The following is a 20,319-nucleotide window of genomic DNA, read 5'->3' on the forward strand; positions in this document are numbered from 1 at the left end:
TTTTCCCTGATTGCTCTTTCTCTCCTCTGGCCCTCCACCTAACCATTACATTAATGCTGATTGTATTCACTGTGCCGTGCTCCCCATCCCCGTGACCATCGATGAACTACTGATTTCTCCTTCTTTAACCCTTCACCCCTCTCCCCCAGACCCCCACTCCCTCCCTTCTGGCCATCGCCAGATTGTTCTCTGTATTCGTGACAGACTCATAGCTTTTAATACTATCTACCTACTGTAACTTCCAGATTTATTTTTCTGGCTCAGACCTTTTCCCTGAGCTCTAACCTCATATCCTCTTTGTAATCAATACCTTCACTTGAATATTTAATGCACACAATTAGCATGTTCTAAGCTGAGTTCTCTCTCTTTCCCTCCTAACCCTACTTCTCCCGTAGTTGTCACCATCTCAGTAAATGGCAGTCCCATTATCCTCGTTGCCGAGTCAGAACCCACGATTCTTCTCCCATCTAAACTGTTAAGATTGTTTTACCATCTTTATCCAAAAACATCATCCAAATCTGTCCACAGTCTTGCTGTTTCTTACCACTTTTACTACTACTACTATTTTTCTAGCTACTCATGTCTCTCCAGTAGCCTTCTAATTGGCTACTTTTTCCTCTGCTCTCTGGCACTTTGTCTTCCATAGAGCAAATGATCCTATTAAAATGTAAATTGTATCATACTTCACCTCTGCTGAAAACCCTCCAGTAACTTCTCATATTAGAGTGAAAGCTAAAGCCTTTATAATAGCCTACAAAGTTATGTAGCACTACTTCTCTGTCTTCCATAAAGAAGCAGTCTTGTTTTTGTTTTAATTTCTAGTTTGAAGTGGACCGATACTTTCTGAAAGGATAATAAAAATGATTTACTGCAGAGAACTTCCACTCTGGTCATGATGAAGTAACTGGCATCAGATTAACTCTCTCACTGTAAACTACTAGAAAACCAGTCTGAATGTAACGACTACTTTCAGAAATTAGACGGTTAATAGGACAAGACTGATCTCTGAGGGATGAGAAACAAAGGAGAAGAGCACTATGATTGTCCAGGCTTTCTGCCGAGAGGCATTTGCCAATCCCCCTTGCAGGATACAAGCAAAGCAAGGCAGTCTTGCTGAGAATAAGAAGACGAGATTGGAGTTTAGGGAGGCTGGAGTTTGCCGAGCAAATTACCAAAGAGGAGGAAGTGTGCAGAGAAAGATCATAAATCTTCATAGAGGACCCTTGAGTCTTTGGCTGAAAACTAAGCTGTATTTGCATAAATGAGATGTCACAAGACCAGAAAAGAAACAAGTACCTGGGAAAGAACAGTTCTTGGGGGAATTTGAAAGTGGAAGAGCTATCTGAGCTCACATAGTTAAGTTTCAGCCAGAGCAGAGAGACATCATTGAATGCTTTGGCCATTCAGTAAAGACCCCAGAAAGGCCACGCCTTAGGAGCAGCACAAAAATAGCCCTAGATAAGGTTGCTGTAGATCGGCACTAACGAAGCTTAAATACAAACCTCAAAGGATCAAGCTGTCCACAAGTAAATGAACTACCAGATTCTTTGGAGGATGACATCAAAATCCAGACATTCAACAGCATAATAGTCACAATTTTCATCATTTCAGTACAAAATTAGAAGACATAGGAAGACGCAAGAAAGTATGACTTGTAACTAAGAGAAAATTAGTCAATATAACCAGAGCCTGAAATAACAAACATAAACTTTTAAAAAATATAAAGGAAAATATGAACATAAGAGAAAAATGGAATAAAAATGAACTAAGTATAAATGTAATTGTGACTTTCTGCATATATGTTCTACTTGAATAAGAAAGTTTTTTAAATAAAAATCACTTTTAGAGTTGAAAGAGATAATACTTGATATGAACTATTCAATGGATGGTCTTAAAAGATCAGAAATTGCAGAAGAAAAGTCCACTTAAAGACATAGCAATATAAACTATCCAGAACGAAGCACAGAAAGAAAAAAAGCTGAAAAACGAACAGCCTTAGTGACTTGTGGGACAATGTCAAGCAGTTGAACAGAGAAGGAGAAAAAATTATTTAAAGAAATCATTTTTTCCAGTTTTCCAAATAAATTTTTACAAATTTGATGAAAACTATAAACCCACAGATACAAGAAGCTCAACAAACTGTAAGCAGGATAAACAGAGAAAACTATACTAAGGTACTTATAATCAAATTGCTCAAAACCAGTGAGAAAGAGAAAATATTAAAAGCACCTAGGGAAAAAAAAGATGTTATTTACAGGGGAACAAAGATAAGATTTTCCAATGACTTCTCATTAAAAACAATGCAAACTAGAAGAAAATGGGCCAGTACATAAAAGAGCTGAAAGAATTTATCTTTATTCTTTCCAAAATATATAAATTTACTAGCGTTATCCACAGAAAAGGTCTAGAAGCAGTGACAACCCAGGAACAATGAGCACCCTAGAGCCCTGACTGTGGTCTCTAAGTGCTCTCTCCTAGTGAAGGAAACCTGGACTGCTTGGACGAATAGCGCATTTCGGGTATGGGACAGGTTATATACAAGATGAGCATCTTATTGTGCCAAGCAAGGAATCTAATAAGATCTAATGGATATGTCAGAAGAACATAGGAGCCTAGTTACAGGGGCTCCCACTGGCCAAAGATAGGACAATTTGAGCACCAAAAAGATAATTACAATGGACTGAAGCACATCAGGTACATAAAAATCTATGAGTTCATAATGACACTAAAAGAGAAAAATCCTTGGTAACCATTGGAGTTTGCTAGGGTACTAACTCATTGTTCTGAATTTTGTTAAATAATATCAGTCATTTATTTTACCTTTCCTAAATGAGCAGTATTTCAAGATAAACATATAGAAGAAAATAACATGCAGAAAAGATGATACAATTAGAAAAATCAACATTTTTCGACCCCTAATGAAATAATGAATCTAGTCAAGAATCATCAGTAAATGCTAAAACTATTAATTGAAAAGTTGGTGGGTGACTTTATATCGGAGAGATGTAACCAATAACATTTGAATCTCCTGATCAATATATATATTCCTATTTAATTTATAAGTACACCATATTACCTAGGATTGATTCAAGCTACTTCTCGAAAACAAAACAAAAACAAAAAATTTAATCAAACATCTAGATCTACCCACGGAAGATAGAGAAACAAAGTAAATGACACCACAGACGACAATCAGTTAAATCCAGAATATAGGATATGCTACAAGATAGCCCGTTTTCTTCACAAATAAATGACAGAAAAGAACCAGGGAAAAGGAGGAATTGTTACAGATTAAAAACAGAACATCAGTCAAATGCAAGGTTTGTGGACCTTGTTTGGATCTTGATATTAACTGTAAAAGGATTTTTTTTTTTTTTTTAAAGACAGGAAAATTTTCAGTTGGAGTGAGTTACTAAAATTTTTTTTAGATTTTTTAAATGTGATAATGACATTGAGGTTATGTAAAGTAAGTATTCCCAAGTGAAATAATAAATTTTCTGAGATTTGCTCTAGCCACCCCTTCTTGAACCAAATGAAAGATTGTGTACTCAAGGACCTTCCCTATATCTATAGCAGTGCCTCGCTGGGAATGTATACAGTGTTGTCTTACAATGAGATACAGTTCTAGCAACTTTGTTTTAAGTACCAGTTGGTGATAAAAAGTAGAATGATGCTAAAGGCAATATCTTCATAGAAATTAAAAGGTTTAACTGGTATCACGAGGTAACACTGAAAACCCTTATATGTAGACAAATCTATAAAAGCATTAGGGGGACACTTAGTAGACCCTCTCTGCCTGTTTTCCTGCCAGAGGACATTCCCGAAAAGGCGCATCCATCACGGAACCCAGAACTTGGCCAGACTGGTGGACAAGGCGCCCAGCTGACCCCTCCTTGGTTTCTCTCCTCAAAGATGATAGAGCCAGTTGGCCAAAGTTGTCTCCTAAGGGATTGCTTTTGTTCAGAGTATTTGTAAGATGTATTCTCTATGGTCTAACACTATATTCCATTATGCATTGTGGTCTTTTTGTTTTCCTTATCATGATTTATTTTTTTTTCTGTATTTCTTTGAAATTTGCCCATTTTAATTCATGTTCATTTCTCGCTCTGTATGTGTTTACGTCATGCTTGCTGTCTTTGCCTCCGTTGTTCTAGGTTACAGTATAGCCAGCCTATACGCAGTCACTTGGCCGATGAGCATGCCCTGATAGCCTCCTTTGTGGCCCGTCTGCAGCACTGTGCACGGTCAGTGGTAGAGCAGCAGCAGCAGGCGGGTAGCCAAGGGCTGAGCAAAGGGAGGGAGAGCTGTGTTACCCGGGATTGCCAGCTGGAAAAAGCTCTGCTTGTGGCGTTTTTCTTGAGAAGCTACCAGCTATGTTTGGCAGGGTTTAGATAATTGCTAAAATATTAGCTTCTCAAGGAGAAGGAGCCTTGCCAAGCCCAGGCACTTATCTAAACATATAGTTAAAAATTCTCCTTTAAAGTGGAGCTCACTTCCTTCAGATAATACTTAAAGAGCATATAAACCTCAGAGATATGCAGTCCCAAAGATGTACATTCACAGAGGTATCTGACGCAACCTCTTACCGTTCACTCTTGCTTAAATAATGAAATCTTTCATTGACATTCGAAGCTTAGGGTTGGTCACCTCACAGATATCTTACATTCTCTAATCTTTGATACCATCACCCCATTACATCTTTACATGTTACATCTTCATCTCTTCCCCAGAATCTGTCATTGTTGATTATTTAAACCAGGGGTTTTCAGCAGTGATGTTGGATCATTGTCACCTCAGGGACTTTTTCCTAATGACATATATACCTCCTCACATTATAATAATTATATGTATTATAAAAGTCCCACAGACCCTTTTCTGTGAAAACTACTGTGGTAGTGACTCACTGTTTATATGGGAATACAACTGATCCCTCAGTGACTTAGGATGGAAAAATACTTGATAACCGCTAGCTACAGTAAAGTTAACTCTTTAAAAGAGTTAATACCAAACAAAGTGCTATTATATAGTCAGGCAGATCCAAAGCCACCTGCCCACTCTGTGCCAACACCACCTCCATTCTGCATGGAGAATGGCAGGTCACGATTAAATAACCTAAAGCCATCCCGGCCACTCTGCGTGGCAGCAGAGAAGAGTCACTGTGCCAAACAACTTGAGATTCTTATTCTCAGGGGGAAAACCCCCATAATTTATAAACTACACACATAAGAGAGGCTGGAGCCTGAAATTTTGATCTTAGTTTTGCCCATAATGTCATGGTTCCCTGGTAAGGTCATTCTTATTCCCCATTATAACAAAAGAATAAATCAGTAATCAATGAGGAAAAAACATCTCTTTGAACTCTTTTTAATATTATACTTCATACCATGTCTCATAGTTTTCCGAGTATGACTCAGTAGCATTATTTCTTTTAGGCACTGACCTATCTCTAAAGATCGTAGGCTTCTCTTACTTCCCACATCTAACTGGTAGATTTATCCGAAGGGAGAGAAAGTAGAGCCTGATAACCGCATTGTATCACAGAGTGCTTCCTCACCCAACAGATGATTACTTTGCACGCTGCCCCACCCCCGTGATCTCTAGGAATCGAGTTGTCTCACCCCTGGCAGGACAGCTGACTTATTATCAGCAAGGGCAATGGTCCAGGTGATTAAAAGTTTCCATGATGAAAGTAGCAGCAGAATGCTGGACAAGGACTGCTACCTAATATTTCAGCCCAAAAAGATTTATGGTAGGTTTAGCCAAGGTCCTCAAATATCTTAGGGATATCAGCCTCCCTGAGCAAGGATTGGTGGCCGGGGACCCTGGGAGAACATGAAGATTGGGTGAGTGCCGTATCTCTTCTTGATTTATAGTCTAAGGAACTGAGCTTCATACTCTCTTGAAGAAGTCATAAATTTCCTGGCTAATAATGAAAATGAAAGTCAGCTCAGGCAGAAGAATAAGGAACCTTTGTAATTTGCTTCATAATTTTCATTGACCTTAAAACCCCTCATCAGCATAAAGTTTTAGTTTCTGGCTGGAAAGCAGCATCAGTTAAAGCAGCCATGTCGTCTACACTCAGGTATAAATGACAAGCACTATTAACCTTCCTAGAGGAATGTAATGTGATGCAGAAAGAGGAACTCTTGGACACAGAGGAACCTATTGTATCTCTTACCAAAAACAAAGGTCAACCACTTTAAGTTCCACTTCTTAGGCTGCCAGTCCCTCCATAATATTATCTACTTGTATTATTAAATGTTCATTAGTGTTATCGTTTATTTAAAAGATAAAGATAGTTCTCTCATTTCAGATACCTTTAAGGCATAAATATAGGTCAGCCCTAACCTTGGGGTCTTGACTCTGAGTTATTTAAGTCATCTGACAGTAGCATGTTCTTATTACAAGATCATCCTTTGAGAGGATGATTATACATGCTGGAGACTGACATTTGCGCACCTAAAATTATAGTGCATATAAGTGTCATAGACTACTTAAAGCACATTAAAAAAAAGAAAGAAACATACTAGAGGAAAGACTAAATTTAAAGAATTACTCAGAGATAGAAAAATGAAAGGTGAAAAAAATCTAGGATATATACAGCTGATTCTGTACTTGAGAAGGTCAGATGGATCGCTCTCGATTTATCTTCACCCTTCCCAGATTCCCTTCAATAATTATGACAAGATTTGATGAGTATTGAACTCATGTCTTTAAACTTTTTTTATATTACTTGTCATATCGCTAATTTCCAGTCTAGAGTTTTTAGGATTCCAAGAACCTAAGGGCCAAAGCAAGCCACAACAGCCATCTCTGTTGTCGTCATCACTGTTATCTTAAAGCATCTGCCAAACTGAAACAAAGGGAATCCTATAGCCACAGTCCCTATTAATCTAGGAGTACCCTGAGAGGAATAAATCACAGTTGACGTAACATGCTAAATCAAAGGAGCCAGTTATTCCATAAGCAGTCATAGCATCACATCTCTACAGAACAGGCCTCTCAAGAACCCGTCTCTTATCCAGGTGTGGCATGATCTGATGTTCCACCTAAGTGGGTCTTTAAATTTTTAGAGTGCTGATACTCAGTTAAAGAGTAATGGACTAAATTACTTCACTCTAAGATGGGGCTGGAGCTGTGGAACAAGCATGGTAAAAGAAGAGAGTCATTAAGGGAATGTTTGATACCATGTAATCTTCTCCAGCTTTACCGTATGTTGGGCCTGCCCCAGACTGAGGAATGCAGTCTGGGTCAGGCCCAACATACGGTAAAGCTGGAGAAGATTACATGGTAACACTTGCTCAGCAAGTGTTAATTGTAGTTTTTTGTCAGCCCTCTGTTTTTCATGATGCTTTAGTTTTCTTTTGGTCTTTTTAAATTCAAGACCTATGTCTAAAAGTCATGAGTTTTTTTAAAAACATTTGATTAGAAAGAAAAAAAAACATTGATTAGAAATGCTTCTCTCAGGCTTTGTAAATGTCTTTTCTCAGCCCTCGCATTAAAAAGAAGCATCCCTTCTGAGGGCATAGGAGCAGTGGGGATATGCTAATGAAGAGAAATGATACATGTGGCCTCATCATTTCTATAAGTCCTCTTTGTCTCAGAAGACCATTCGTATCTATGACCCAGGCCTCCATTTATTTTGTTACCATTCTTTTCTTTACAAGCTTTTGTCCCATCTTTCTTTCTAAGAGAGAAGCAGGAGTAGGGGCCATTTAATAGACACCTGTTGAATGTTTATCTCCTTGGCAGTGTCCTGGACAGTCCCAGCCGACTGGATGAGGAACACCGGCTGATAGCTCGCTATGCTGCCCGGCTGGCTGCAGAAGCGGGAAACATGGTGAGTAAATGGAGGATTCCAGTAGAGTAGCAGAAATCAGCATTACTTTAACATACAAGTGGTCGGGGAATGGTGAACGTGAAACCTCAGTGACAGAAGGAGAGGAGCGGCTTAAGGGAAAGGATTACAGTGGCCTTTAATTTCATCTATGATACCATTCTTTAAATAAAAGAATCAAGAAAAAAGTCAATTTGGTTCTTTAAAAAGATCAGTAAAATTAATAAATCCCTAGAAATCCTGACCAAGAAAAAAAGAAAATAGAAATTACCAATATCTCAAATGAAAGGAGGGACACTGTGGACAGTGTAAGGATGATAAGGGAATATTATGAGCAACTTTTTGCCAATGAATTCGACAACCTAGGTGAAATAGATTCCTTGAAAGATACAAATTAATAAAATCGACATAAGAATAAACAGAATCTAAAGATTCTTACATCTGTTAAAAAATTGAATTTGTCATTAACTTCCCACAAAGAAAACTCCAAGTTCAGATGGCATAACCGTTAAATACTACAGTAGACTTAGGAAGAAACCATAATAATCTAACATAAACCCTATCAGAAAAGAGAGGAGAAGGAACATTTTCCAAGTCATTTTATTAGGCCACTATAACCCAATACCAAATACAAAGCAGTTACAAGAAAAGAAAATTGATGGCCAAATTCTCTCATCAACATGGATGAAAAAATCCTTAACAAAATATTAGAGAATTGAATCCAGCAATACGTAAAAAAGATAATACTCCATGATCAAGTGAGGTGAATTTTAGGAATGCAAATGTATTTAATACACAAAAATCAGTCACGTAATTCACCATATTAGCAGTTTAAAGAAGAAAGTCATAAGATCATTTCAATAGATGCAGAAAAAACATTTGACAAAATACTATATCCATTTATGATAAAACTCAATACACTAGGAGTAGAAGAAACTTCCTCAGCATGATAAAGAACACCTACAAAAAAAACCTAAGCTAAAATTTAACACTTAAAAGTTAAATTTTAGAATATTTTCCCTACCTAATATTGAGAGCAAGACAAAAATTTTCACTTTCACCACCATTCAAAATTGTGCTTGGCAGTCCGTACATAACATGAGAAGAAAAAAGGCATAAATATTGGAAAGGAAGAAGTAAAGCTGTCGTTGTTTGCAGACGACATGCTCATGTATAGAAAGTCTTAAGGAAGCTACAAAAACACTGCTAGAACAGATTCGTGACTTTACAGCAGTGTCGCAAGAGACAAAGTCAACATACGAAAATCGATTGCGTTTCTGTATCTGTGTTAGTAGCGAACAATTAGAAAATTAAATTTAGGAAAAATATCATTAACCATAACGTTAAAAAACATCAAACACAAGCAAAGAGCGAGGTGAAAGGAGGAATGATCAGAACCCAGTCAACAGCCATGTCGTCTACACTCAGGTACAGTGTAGACGGTTGTAAGCGAGCATTGACCAAGTAAGGAAAATGAAATGTGTTCCCAGTGGGGCATTTCAGTACACACAAAGGTCCTGAGGTTGGCGGTTTCAGGACCTGCTAGATGGCTCATGTGGCTAGTGCACAGAGAACAGTGTTGGAGTGACATTAGGCTGGACAGGCAGGCCGGATCTCTTAAGGCCACATTCTACAAACACAGTGTATTAATTATAGAAATATGTGCCGATTTATGTTTACTTCTTCACAGGGAAATAGTTATGAAAGTGGCCAATGGAGCGTCTTTGTTTCTTCCCTCCAAAAAGTAATTTATTTACTTGAGTTTGTTTAGACTTCAAAGTCTTTTCTTTGAAAATCTAACATTAGGTCACACATCTGATTCTAATATTGCAACTCTAAAGGTTAATGAAATAGAACAGAATGGGGGATAAGTTCCATTTAATTAGTTCAACCTCACACATACCCTCATTCAGTCACAACCATTCAAGTTATTTTGGGAATTAAAATTTATGAATAAAATTAAACCTGTTGCGATGGACAGCATTGTGCTTAAATTTTGAAAATTAAGTATATTTAAGGCCATTATATAGTCTCCTGGACTTTACATAGTACTTTTGAAATGTTGTAAATAAGAGCTCCAAAGCCATTTGACCCTGAGAGGGAGATCACAGTACGCTTTTTACTGCAAACAAGATTAAGTCTGTTTACACCTGATAGTTTCTGATGCCAATTCTCTTATTCGTGTGAAAACGACCATTGTCAGAATGGAGATACTGATATGGTCCCTTTCATCTTCAGTTTATTTTCCAAAGCATAGTTATCTTATAAATATTGGACCTCTCAGGAAGGATTCTTCTTGACTAGATTTCAGTTAAACAGAAGACCCTAATCCGCTAATCTCTCACTGATACAAGTGCTTTGCATAAAGTGGGTGTAGTGCTCAAAAGAATTTATTTATAGCCTGCCAGATAGGCTTTGTATTGATTTTTTTCTCAAAAAAACCTTCTTCTTCCATGAAGAAAGACCATTAAATCATTTTAGCAGCCGACATCACACCCTAGAGTGCTTCAGCATCAGAGCCGTCACGTTGCCCTAGGTGGCACACATGCCCACTGACACCTCTTTTAGTCTGACCCTTGAATAAAGAAATTCTAGGTTGCTTAGGTGAGCCAGGAAAGCTGATTTGTTTTTCTGAAGTGTCTAAATCCCTTTTTTAAAAAAATAACAGTGTGTGGTAAATCAGAGCAATAACAGCAAATTCTTAAACTTTTATCACAGACATCACCAGCTTTAGATATAATCAAATGTTTTTGGTTTATTTTTAAAGCTTTTTTTCTTTATGAAAAAATCAAAAACTCATTACGGAAAACTTGGAAGAAATGTGAAAGGAAGAGGAAGCCATTGTATTGTCATCATATTGAATATTTACATATTTTTGAGAAGCTTCCCCCTCCCACCCCGCCCAGTTAGCCCAGTCTTAGCCTTCACAGCCTCATCATGTGTCACCTGCTCCAGGCATGCACCATCCAGAATGTCCTTATGGCTTCTTAGAATTAAAGATCAACAGTATCCATGTGGGGTTTCGTACACATGTAATGACTCAGAACTCCTGTAAAATAGTAATTGTCAAACCTGGATTTCTATTATAATCATGTGTGAAGCATTTAAAAAATTTGTAGGTTCTTGGCTTTATCTCAGACCTACTGAATCAGAATCTCTGGGTTTCAGATCTACTGATTTTTATGTAAAAAAGGAAAAATTTTTTTCCAGTCTTCTGATTCACAGGTAGCTTTGGAACCTCTACCCTAAAAAACATTATCGGGTTTTTGAGAGACAAGAGAGTTATTAATAATCTACAGCCATTTGTTAGCCAAACTGAGATTGAGATGATGGGATGGATACAAAGGGAATCTAGTTGATATTGGAACTCATCCTTGCCAAGTTCAGACAGATGGGAAGCCTCCAGTCTATTTTTAGGAGGCTACAGAAGTACACACTACCAGATTACAGCTTACTTGACTGTGTCGGCTTTCTTTGGTGTTATAACATTTGCCCAGTTTTACGCAAAGGGATCTCGCTTCTTATCCTGTATTTTGCAGATGTATCTCCATCTCATTAAAGATGATAGAGCTCGGTGAGATTACCTAAACCTAAGAGAATGCTATTGTAACAGAGTAGGTGATCCTCTTCACATCTCTTTTCATACTTATTCCCATTGTACAGACAAGGAAATAAAGGTGTAATAAAATAACTCAAGGATTACATGATGAGTAAATAGCAAAACCTAGGATTCCTCATTAGTCCACTTATTCCCATTCTTACCCCACTACAGTAAATTCTCCACTTAGTAGCCAAAACAGCGTTGTTTATAATAAACATTTTATTATAGAACAATTTTAGACTTACAAAAAAATTCTGAAACTAGTAACAAGTTTTCATATAACCCATACTGTTTCCCCTATTATTAACATCTTACATTAATATATCATTTGTTACAATTAATGAGCCAATATTAATGTATTATTAAAGTCTACAATTTATTCAGATTTAATTAGTTTTTACCTAATGCTCTTTTTCCGGTTCCAGGGTTTCATCTAGGATCCCACATTACATTTAGTTCTCACGTCTCCTTCAGTTCTTTTTGGCTGTGACAATTTCTTTGATTTTCCTTGTTTTTGATGACCATGGCAGTTTTGAGGAGTGCTAGTCAAATATTATAGGACGTCCCTTAATTGGGATTAGTCTGATGTTTTTCTCATAGAGTGGGGTAATGGGTTTTGAGGAGGAAGAGCTAAGTGCCATTTTTCTCACATCCTATCAAGGGGTCCTAGTATTAATATCATTTGTCACTGTCGATATTGACCTCAAATAAGTGTTTTTCAGGTTTTTCCAACATAAAGTTACTCTTTTCCCCCCTTTCCACCTGTCCTCTTTGGGAGGAAGTCACCGTGGACGAGACGCACGGAAGGCATGGCGGGTCAGGCCCTACTTCCTTGTAGGTGGAGATGTCCATTCATTATTTGGAACCGATGCTGTAATTCCCTGTTCAGAATCCCACAGTGGCTCATACCACACGCAGAATGAAATGGAAACTCCTCTCCGTGGTCCTACGTGATCCGGGCCCGAGCTTCATCTCCCTGTTCATTACCTACCACTCACCATAGCGCACTCCAGGCCACCAGCGCTGACCTGAGAACACCAGGATGGAACAGCTGCAGGCCGTTTGCCTTTGCCCTCCTTTTTGCCCAGTGCTCTCGTCCCTCAGAACTTGCCCTGGTTCGCTTCCTCACTTCATTGAGCCTCTGAGAGCCCTTTCATAGCCACCCCATTTGAAAAGCATCTGTCTCAGTTCACTCTATTTGTTTACCTTATACTTCTTCATTGTGTTTATCACGACTGATTATAAACACACACACACACACACACACGCGCGTTTGGTTTCTCATCTGTGTCTCCCAGCGCGATGCAGGCTGCGTGAGGGTGGGGACTGTATCTTATCCACTAATGCATCCCTAGTCCTTAGAACACTGTCTAATGCATAGTAGGCACTCAGAAAATACTTACTGAATAAATGAATGAGCTATGTAATTTTTGAAAGAAATCATCTTTAGGTCTCTTCTGGCAAAAATAATCTTTGTTCTTATGAGCTAATAATTCCCTTCCTGTCTTTTTCCCTTCAGTGTTCTGGAGGCATCTTAGGAAAGGATACTGGCTTTTTCTTTTTTTAAGGAACACTATAGTGTTTAAGATAGTAAATAGTACCTCAGGATTTGAATCTTCCTCCACTCCCACCTCATTGTATTTGCGTAATGATGTGACTTGGTGCCAAAGAATCCTGCTGGTCAGGAATCACTATCGATAACCCTGGATTGCCTTGCTTATTAGCCTCCTCTTTGAAAGATACCTCAGCAGTGCATTAGATAATCAAAACTGAAAAGGTACTTCAGAAATTCCACCAAAATACTGTGGGGTTTTTGTTTGTTTTCTGTCATGTGAAGCAAATTCCTTTCAGAGCTCATTTCTTCATAATTTTTCTTGGTCCCACTTTAATAAGGAGCCATTAATTTTAACTCCAGTTTTCAGAAATTATAAATCTATTCATAACAGGTCCAGTCTCAGGCAAGCTACGTTTCTGAGGTTCAACTTAGGTTCTCACAAGATTCTTTAAAGAATATAGAAAATTTGCTGAATTGGTTATTGGTCCACTTTTCTCTAGAGGAAGAAAAATCACCCTTTTATTTTTTTTAATTAAGAAAGAAAAATATTTAGTAAAAAGCCTCCCACCTGGATTGGCTATGCTGTTTTGCTCCTGTTTGTTTAGAAAATGCCCCGTGAAAAGAATTACTTACTACATCTTCAAGCTCTAGATAGGAAACAAGGTTTCTGGTTCCAGGCAGTTCATGCTCTGGGCAGAGCCAAGGATGTGCAGAATGAAGCATAGCCAGCAAAGTGTCTTCCGTGGGAGCGTCCGTTCTGGTTACTCAGTAAAGGGGAAATGTCACCTATGCATTGGGTTGATTGGCTTCCATATTCTCAAAGGGGATAATGAGGGTCCCAGACATCAGTGGAAATGGACTCACGAGTCAGAACCACAATGATTTCTCCAAAGAAAATATGCAAGTAGCCAATACGCACATGAAAGTAAGCTCGACATATTCGTCATTAAGGAAATGCAAACTGAATCCACAGTGAAGTACCACGTCATACCCACTAGGTTGACTGTGATCAAAAAGACGGACAGTAACAAGTGCTGACAAGGAAATGGGAAACATGGAACCCTTGTACGTTGGTAGTGGGGCTGTAAAGTAGTGAAGCCACTCAGGAATAAAGTTTGGCAGTTCTGCAAAAGGAGGGATGACTGTATGAGCCAGTGGTGCCACTGCTAGATATGCCCAGGACAAATGAAAACATCTCTACACAAAAACTTGTCCATAGTTGTTTATAGCAGCATTATTCAAAATAGCTCCCCAAGTGGGAACAACCTAAATGTCTATCAGCTGTTGAAAGGATAAAGTATGGTATATGCATACGATATAATGGAATATTATTCATCCATAAAAAAGAATAAAGTACTGATATGTGCTAAAACAAGGATAAACTTTGAAAGCATTTTGCTAAATGAAAGAATTCAGACATAAAAGATCATATATTGTATTATTCCATTTCTATGAAATATTCAGAATAGATAAGTCCATAGGAACAGAAAGTAGATTAGCAGTGGTCAGGCAGTAGGGGAGGGGGTCGTGGGGGGTGACTGCTGATGGTTGCAGAATTTCTTTCTAGGGCTATGAAAATGTTCTGGAATTAGATAGTGATGATGGTTTTACAACCTCATAAATATACTAAAAACAACTGAATTGTACACTTTGAAAGAGTGGATTTTTTTGTTTTTTGGAAAATAAAACCCAAATAATTAAAAAAAAAAAAAACCCGTAGTTAGATACTTCGTACCCAGTAGGATGATTAAAACCAAAAGGACAATGGCAAGTGTTAACAGGATGTGGAGAAATTGGGACCCTTATTCATTGTTGGTGGGGCTGTAAAATGGTATAGCCACTTTGGAAAACAATTTGACACTTCTTTTAAATGTTAAATATGGAGTTACCATATAACTCAGGAATTCCACTTCTGGGTACTTACTGAAGAGAAATGAAAACACATTTCAACACATATATCAACACAAAAGCTTATAAATGAAAGTTCAAAGCGACTCCATTTGTAGTAGCCAAAAAGCTGAAACAATGGAATCCTGCTCAGCCGTAAAAGGAGGGAACTCTTGGTTCATGCAGCAAGATGGATAGACCTCAAAAACATGCTGAGTGGCAGCCAGAAACCATTCCATTTATATGAAGTTTCTGAAAAAGGCAAAACTAATCAGAAAGCAGATCGGTGGTTGCCTACGGTTGGGGATGGACGTGAGTGGCAGTTGACTACAAACTGGCTTGAGAGAGTGTTTTTGCGGTGGTGGAAAATGTTCTAAAACTGGACTGTGGTGACTGGTTGCACAACTGTTTAAATTTACTAAGACTCACTGAATTGTACACTTAAAATGGGTGGGTTTTAAAAAGAAAAAAAGGGTAGTTTTTATGGTAGGTATTTTTTATACCTCAAAAAATCTATTAAAAAAATCAACAATCCAGTTAGGACTCCAGATATATTTGAATCAGAACAACTTACTTTCTCCTCACCATAGACCCGTCCTCCCACTGACCTGAGCTTTACCTTTGATGCCAACAAACAACAAAGACAGCTTATTGCAGAACTGGAAAACAAAAACAGGTAAGAATGCAGGATTGAGCCAGTTTCCGACGTCCAAGGTTATCACGTGGGTATCCGATTCTCATTTTCCTTGCAGGCTAGATGGTTTATGCCCACAAAAGAAGATTCCAGCACAGTGACTCTAGGGCAGCCCGAGTCCAGTATATGCCCTGGACAGTAAATTGTATATCTGCTTGCCATTCATTGTGCTAGTCCAAAACCTTGCCCTCGGGTAGATTCTTTTCCCAGTGCCTTCTCCCACACACAAGTGTGTCCCCTCTCGTGGTGCTTTTCTCCACTCTACTCCCAGGAGCCTTTTGTTCTATCTAGTCTTCTTGTCTTGGCCCATTATGCTGCATGTGACTGTCTGATCTCACTAGAAAGCCATTTAAAGGCTTGGAGACCAGACAACACACCATTATGCCCTGAAAAGTAGAAACCAGGACAAGGAGAGTGGATGTAATATAAGAGGCGTAAGTAGAAGCAGCTGTCCATCACTCAGGGGGTGGGAGGTAGGGGAAGAGGGGAGACAGAGGAAGACTTGGGGGAAGTTAGCATTAGGAGGCTGCAAGTTCTCTCGTCCTTTCCCCAGCAAAGAGCAGAGTATTCTAGTTGTTATTTTCTTTCTGTGGGATTTTTTTTTCAAGTTCTTGAAAACGGTATTTTGTGGTAGAAACTGCTTTTTCTACCACAAAGGATTGTTTTATTGAATAAATCAAGTGCAGCAGTATTAAGAAGGTGTCTGTCTGTCTCACATCTTGGTCATTTAGAAGCAATCAAAACAAGATGGGTAAAGGTGGTGCTACTAGAGTAAAAACTTCTAACAGGAAGAGGGAGCTGTAAGACATTACATGGCCATCTTCCATCCTGTCTAGAGAGATCCTGCAGGAGATTCAGCGTCTCCGTCTAGAGCATGAGCAGGCTTCCCAGCCCACCCCTGAGAAGGCCCAGCAGAACCCCACGTTGCTGGCAGAGCTGCGGCTGCTGAGGTAAGTGGGGTACTGCATCGCCATCCGCAAATTATAATCGGCTATGGTCGGAATTTATATGTCAGGAAACCAAATAGTGGGGTAGAATCTGTTTATCAGTATAACTAGTCATGTTAGAACAAACACTTGTTCTGTTACGGCTTCAGATTTATTAATCACTGAGAACTTCTGCCTTCCTTACAAAACGAGACAAACACCAGTCCCCAGCTCCGGGACGCATGGAGCTGCGTTTATGCGTTTATGATTGCTTTGAGAAGACTATGGCGCTACACTCGGTCTTCCTATCTCGCAAATTAGTCTGACATTAGAGACTTGGCAGAAGTAATGCTCTCCCTGACCACTGGGTGTGTTCTTCTGGCTCTTCATGGTCAGAGCAGGACTCTGTTGGAGTAAAAGGATGCTTCCTTCGCACATCCTCATGAGGCGCGCAACCAAATAGGAACCCCTCACACCGTGGCTATGGCACCTTTCACTTCAGCATAAATCTAAACTGTCTCAAGGATCGAGAGTTAAGGACGCAGGATCAGAAGGAGGGTAGAGAGCAACTTCAGCTCCAGCTCTGATGCTGTTTTGGAGGGAATGGGGAAGACTTCCAAAGAATGTAACCTGTGGGTGATCTGATCAAAGTTATTAGGCTCTTATTTTCTATCAGCGTTAGATGTGTGTGTGCTCTTCTGTATGTGAAGACATGGAGACTGAGTGACTTGATTCTCATCAGACCTCTAGATTTCCAAAGAGTGAATTCTTTCTGTTTGAGTTGTAACACTTGACATTCCACAATTGATTTTCAATGTGCCGTCATCTGGAATTTTGCATAGCTGAATATCTTTTTTGAGTTCTCCTTTTGGCTTAAGTCATTTAGCTTCTCAGCTGTGGTTTTTTTTTTCTCCCTAGAGAATAGAGATTATTGTTTTTCTATAACTATCCTTCTGTTTAGATTTATATCATTAATAAATAAGTCAAAAAGAATTTACACAGAGCAGATGAAAATCATTAGAGGTGTCGAGATCCCCATTCTAAAAATTCATTTACGTTTCTAAATTTAGTTGGGCTGAGATTTTAGCCGCTCCAGTCTGCCATTGCCTGTGTGGGATGTTAGCATAGTTAGCACAGAAGGGGAGGGGAAAACAACTGTTGCTGATTCAGGCAGAGTGTAACTCTAAGCTGTCAACCTAAGATACAACTGTTTCTTCCCCACCACAGCTCAGGTAGACGTGATTAGAAGGCAGTCGTTCCATCCTAAAAATATATAATCTAGTTTTGGAAACAAAACGTAAAATAAGTTCCTAGTCCGTTAAATAATATACAATATTAATAAATAGTGTGGATATTACATTATAAGAAATCTGAGTGGGGAAATTTGAGAAGTATGTTTGTTATAAGAGATCGAAATCTGTACGGGCTAGAAACACTTAGACCCATGGAGGTGGTGGAGTTGAGCAGACCACGAGAGATAGGTATGATTTGGATGACATGTGGCACAAAACTTTTATTATTAGAAGTGGCATTGAGGTTCAGCACGATCCCCCAAATAAGCATAACACATTTCAGAGAGGGGAAAGCCTATTGGAGCTAAGAACTTATTTTCAGTCATCCATTGATTAATCTTCAAAGTGTCAGTGATAGGAGATAAAATTAGATAGTTGAGATCAGATTCTGGAGAGCCTTAAAGTGATAGGTTATTGGAAATCCTGGAGGGTTTCAAATAATGATTTCATTATGTTAACTAGATGTTAACTGAGTGCATACTGGATGCATGCTATTCTGTTAATCATTCAATACATGCAAAAATGAATAAAACTCATCCTCTGACCTACAGGATTTTGCATCATGGTAGGAATGACAGCAGTGAAGGTAAAATAAATTAAGCGCCATAAAGAAGCACCAGTTGCTATAGTGATTAATTGAGCAGGACCTGATAACTTGCTGAAGTAATCGGGAGCAGCTTCCTAAAAGAGTGATGCTTGGGATGGAGATGGAGGAGTGAATAACATTTGGAAGAGGGGAGGAATAGCTGTGCACCGTAAAGTAATGGGGTCTGTTTAGGAAAAAGTGAACCATCAGGAGGTCCAGACATGGAAAGGACTAGGAGGAGAGATACTGAGGATAGGAATGTAGGTGGGGTCGAGAGCAGTGCTCTCTGTTAGAAATATAATGTGAGCCACATAGGAAATTTAAACTTTTAACAACCGCATTGAAGAACTAAGATAAATTAGGTGTCATTAATTTTAATACTGTTCTTCACTTCATCTGATCTATCCAAAATATTATCATTTCTACATTTAATCAACATTAAAAAAATTATTAATGAGAAATTTTACTTCTATCCAGTGCATCTCAAATCAGGCTAGCCATGTTTCAGGGGCTCACTAGGCACGTGTGGCTCATGGCTCCCATATTGGACAGCAGAGGTCTAGAGTCAGGGCAGGACTCAGCGATGCCAGAAATTCTCTTGAGATTATTACATAGGATGATGAAGTGAACACGGCTTTGCCTTTGAGCAGCATTATAAAGTTCACGAAACACTTTCATATTCATTATTTTATCCTCAAAGTATCGCTGTTGTTATTTGTCGTTTGTCCCATTTTACAGAATAGAAAGTTGAGGCTCAGACCGGTTAAGTGACTTGTCCACGATTGCAGATGTAATAAGCGGTGGGCCCCAAGTCTCTTGATTTATATTTCACTGCTCTTCTCTTAGTACAACAGATAAAATCAGGATTTTTTAAGCTAAGGGATCATCGCGTGTGTGAGGTAAGGAGCACTTGGATAAAGTGAGAGACGTGAGAGTAGAGAGAGACATGCATTTCCAGGAGAGAATTCTCCAAGCTGGGTGATTTATCGAATATAGGATATAAACGAGAAAATATCAAAGAGGACTGAGTTTTTCAGCCATGACAACTGGATGAAAAAGAGACAGCGACAGGGAAATGGGGAAAGAGAATCATTTGGGGAGGAGAGTTTTAAGTTTGATTTTGGACATATCGGGCTAGAATTGACGTGAAACTGGTCCTCGGGGAAAAGAGAATTCTCTTAGACACAGAGAGTCACCCTGGTGTCTGTCACACTTCTAGAGTCCCATGTCTGGTGCCGGAAGCACTGACTATTGAACCCTGTTTTCCTTAGCAGTTTTCATACATTTTCTTCACTATCAATTTAAATTTGGACTGATTTTATGTATTTTTCTAAATGAGGTATTCGACTTCCTGATGAACAAATTTTTAAATCACGTTAATATTAACGTTTTTTCTCGGTACGAACATGTGTACTTCCCAAAGCATTTTTACGTGATATTCTCACAACAGTTAAGGAAAGTGGGCAAAACAGATATATGACCCCTTTCTACCTAAAGTATCAGAGGTTCAATGACTTGCTCAGCATCTCGTACACTCTGTAAGAAGCAGAATCGGGTCTAAAACCCATTTCCCCTGGCCTTAGACCCTTCGACTTCAGCGTTTCATTTCTGATGGGGTTTTCCTCTCGGATAGGCAAAGGAAAGATGAACTGGAGCAGAGAATGTCAGCACTGCAGGAGAGCAGGCGGGAGCTCATGGTTCAGCTGGAAGGGCTGATGAAGCTACTGAAGGTAAGAGCCAGTGGCCTGCCCTCAGGTCTCCTCCCTCAGCTGGGCCCTTGTCCATCTTCCTCCACCAACATAGCTCCTGCCTCCCCTGTGCTGTTGGAACAGGATGAGAGGCTGAAAGCTTAAAGAGTGCTGCCTGGAGCCAGGTTTCAGGTAACCCTCCATACAGGGAGCCTAATTTAGTATGACAGTCATCTAAATTCGTATCAAGCCT

At 39.0% G+C, this 20,319-nt stretch overlaps 1 protein-coding gene across 11 annotated transcripts in view; it reads left to right on the forward strand.

Moving 5' to 3' along the window:
* The window catches only part of DTNB (dystrobrevin beta), a 165,783-nt gene that overhangs the window by 107,944 nt on the left and 37,520 nt on the right, over positions 1 to 20,319 (forward strand). For all 11 annotated transcript variants that reach the window (XM_023528530.1, XM_023528526.1, XM_011356542.2 and 8 more), the window contains 5 exons: positions 4,155 to 4,244; positions 7,753 to 7,840; positions 15,471 to 15,556; positions 16,411 to 16,524; positions 20,012 to 20,108. In XM_023528530.1, the coding sequence (XP_023384298.1) occupies positions 4,155 to 4,244; positions 7,753 to 7,840; positions 15,471 to 15,556; positions 16,411 to 16,524; positions 20,012 to 20,108 (475 nt within the window). The remainder of the gene's footprint in view (positions 1 to 4,154; positions 4,245 to 7,752; positions 7,841 to 15,470; positions 15,557 to 16,410; positions 16,525 to 20,011; positions 20,109 to 20,319) is intronic.

Source organism: Pteropus vampyrus, unplaced genomic scaffold, assembly GCF_000151845.1.
Source record: "Pteropus vampyrus isolate Shadow unplaced genomic scaffold, Pvam_2.0 Scaffold28, whole genome shotgun sequence".
Lineage (NCBI taxonomy): Eukaryota > Metazoa > Chordata > Mammalia > Chiroptera > Pteropodidae > Pteropus > Pteropus vampyrus.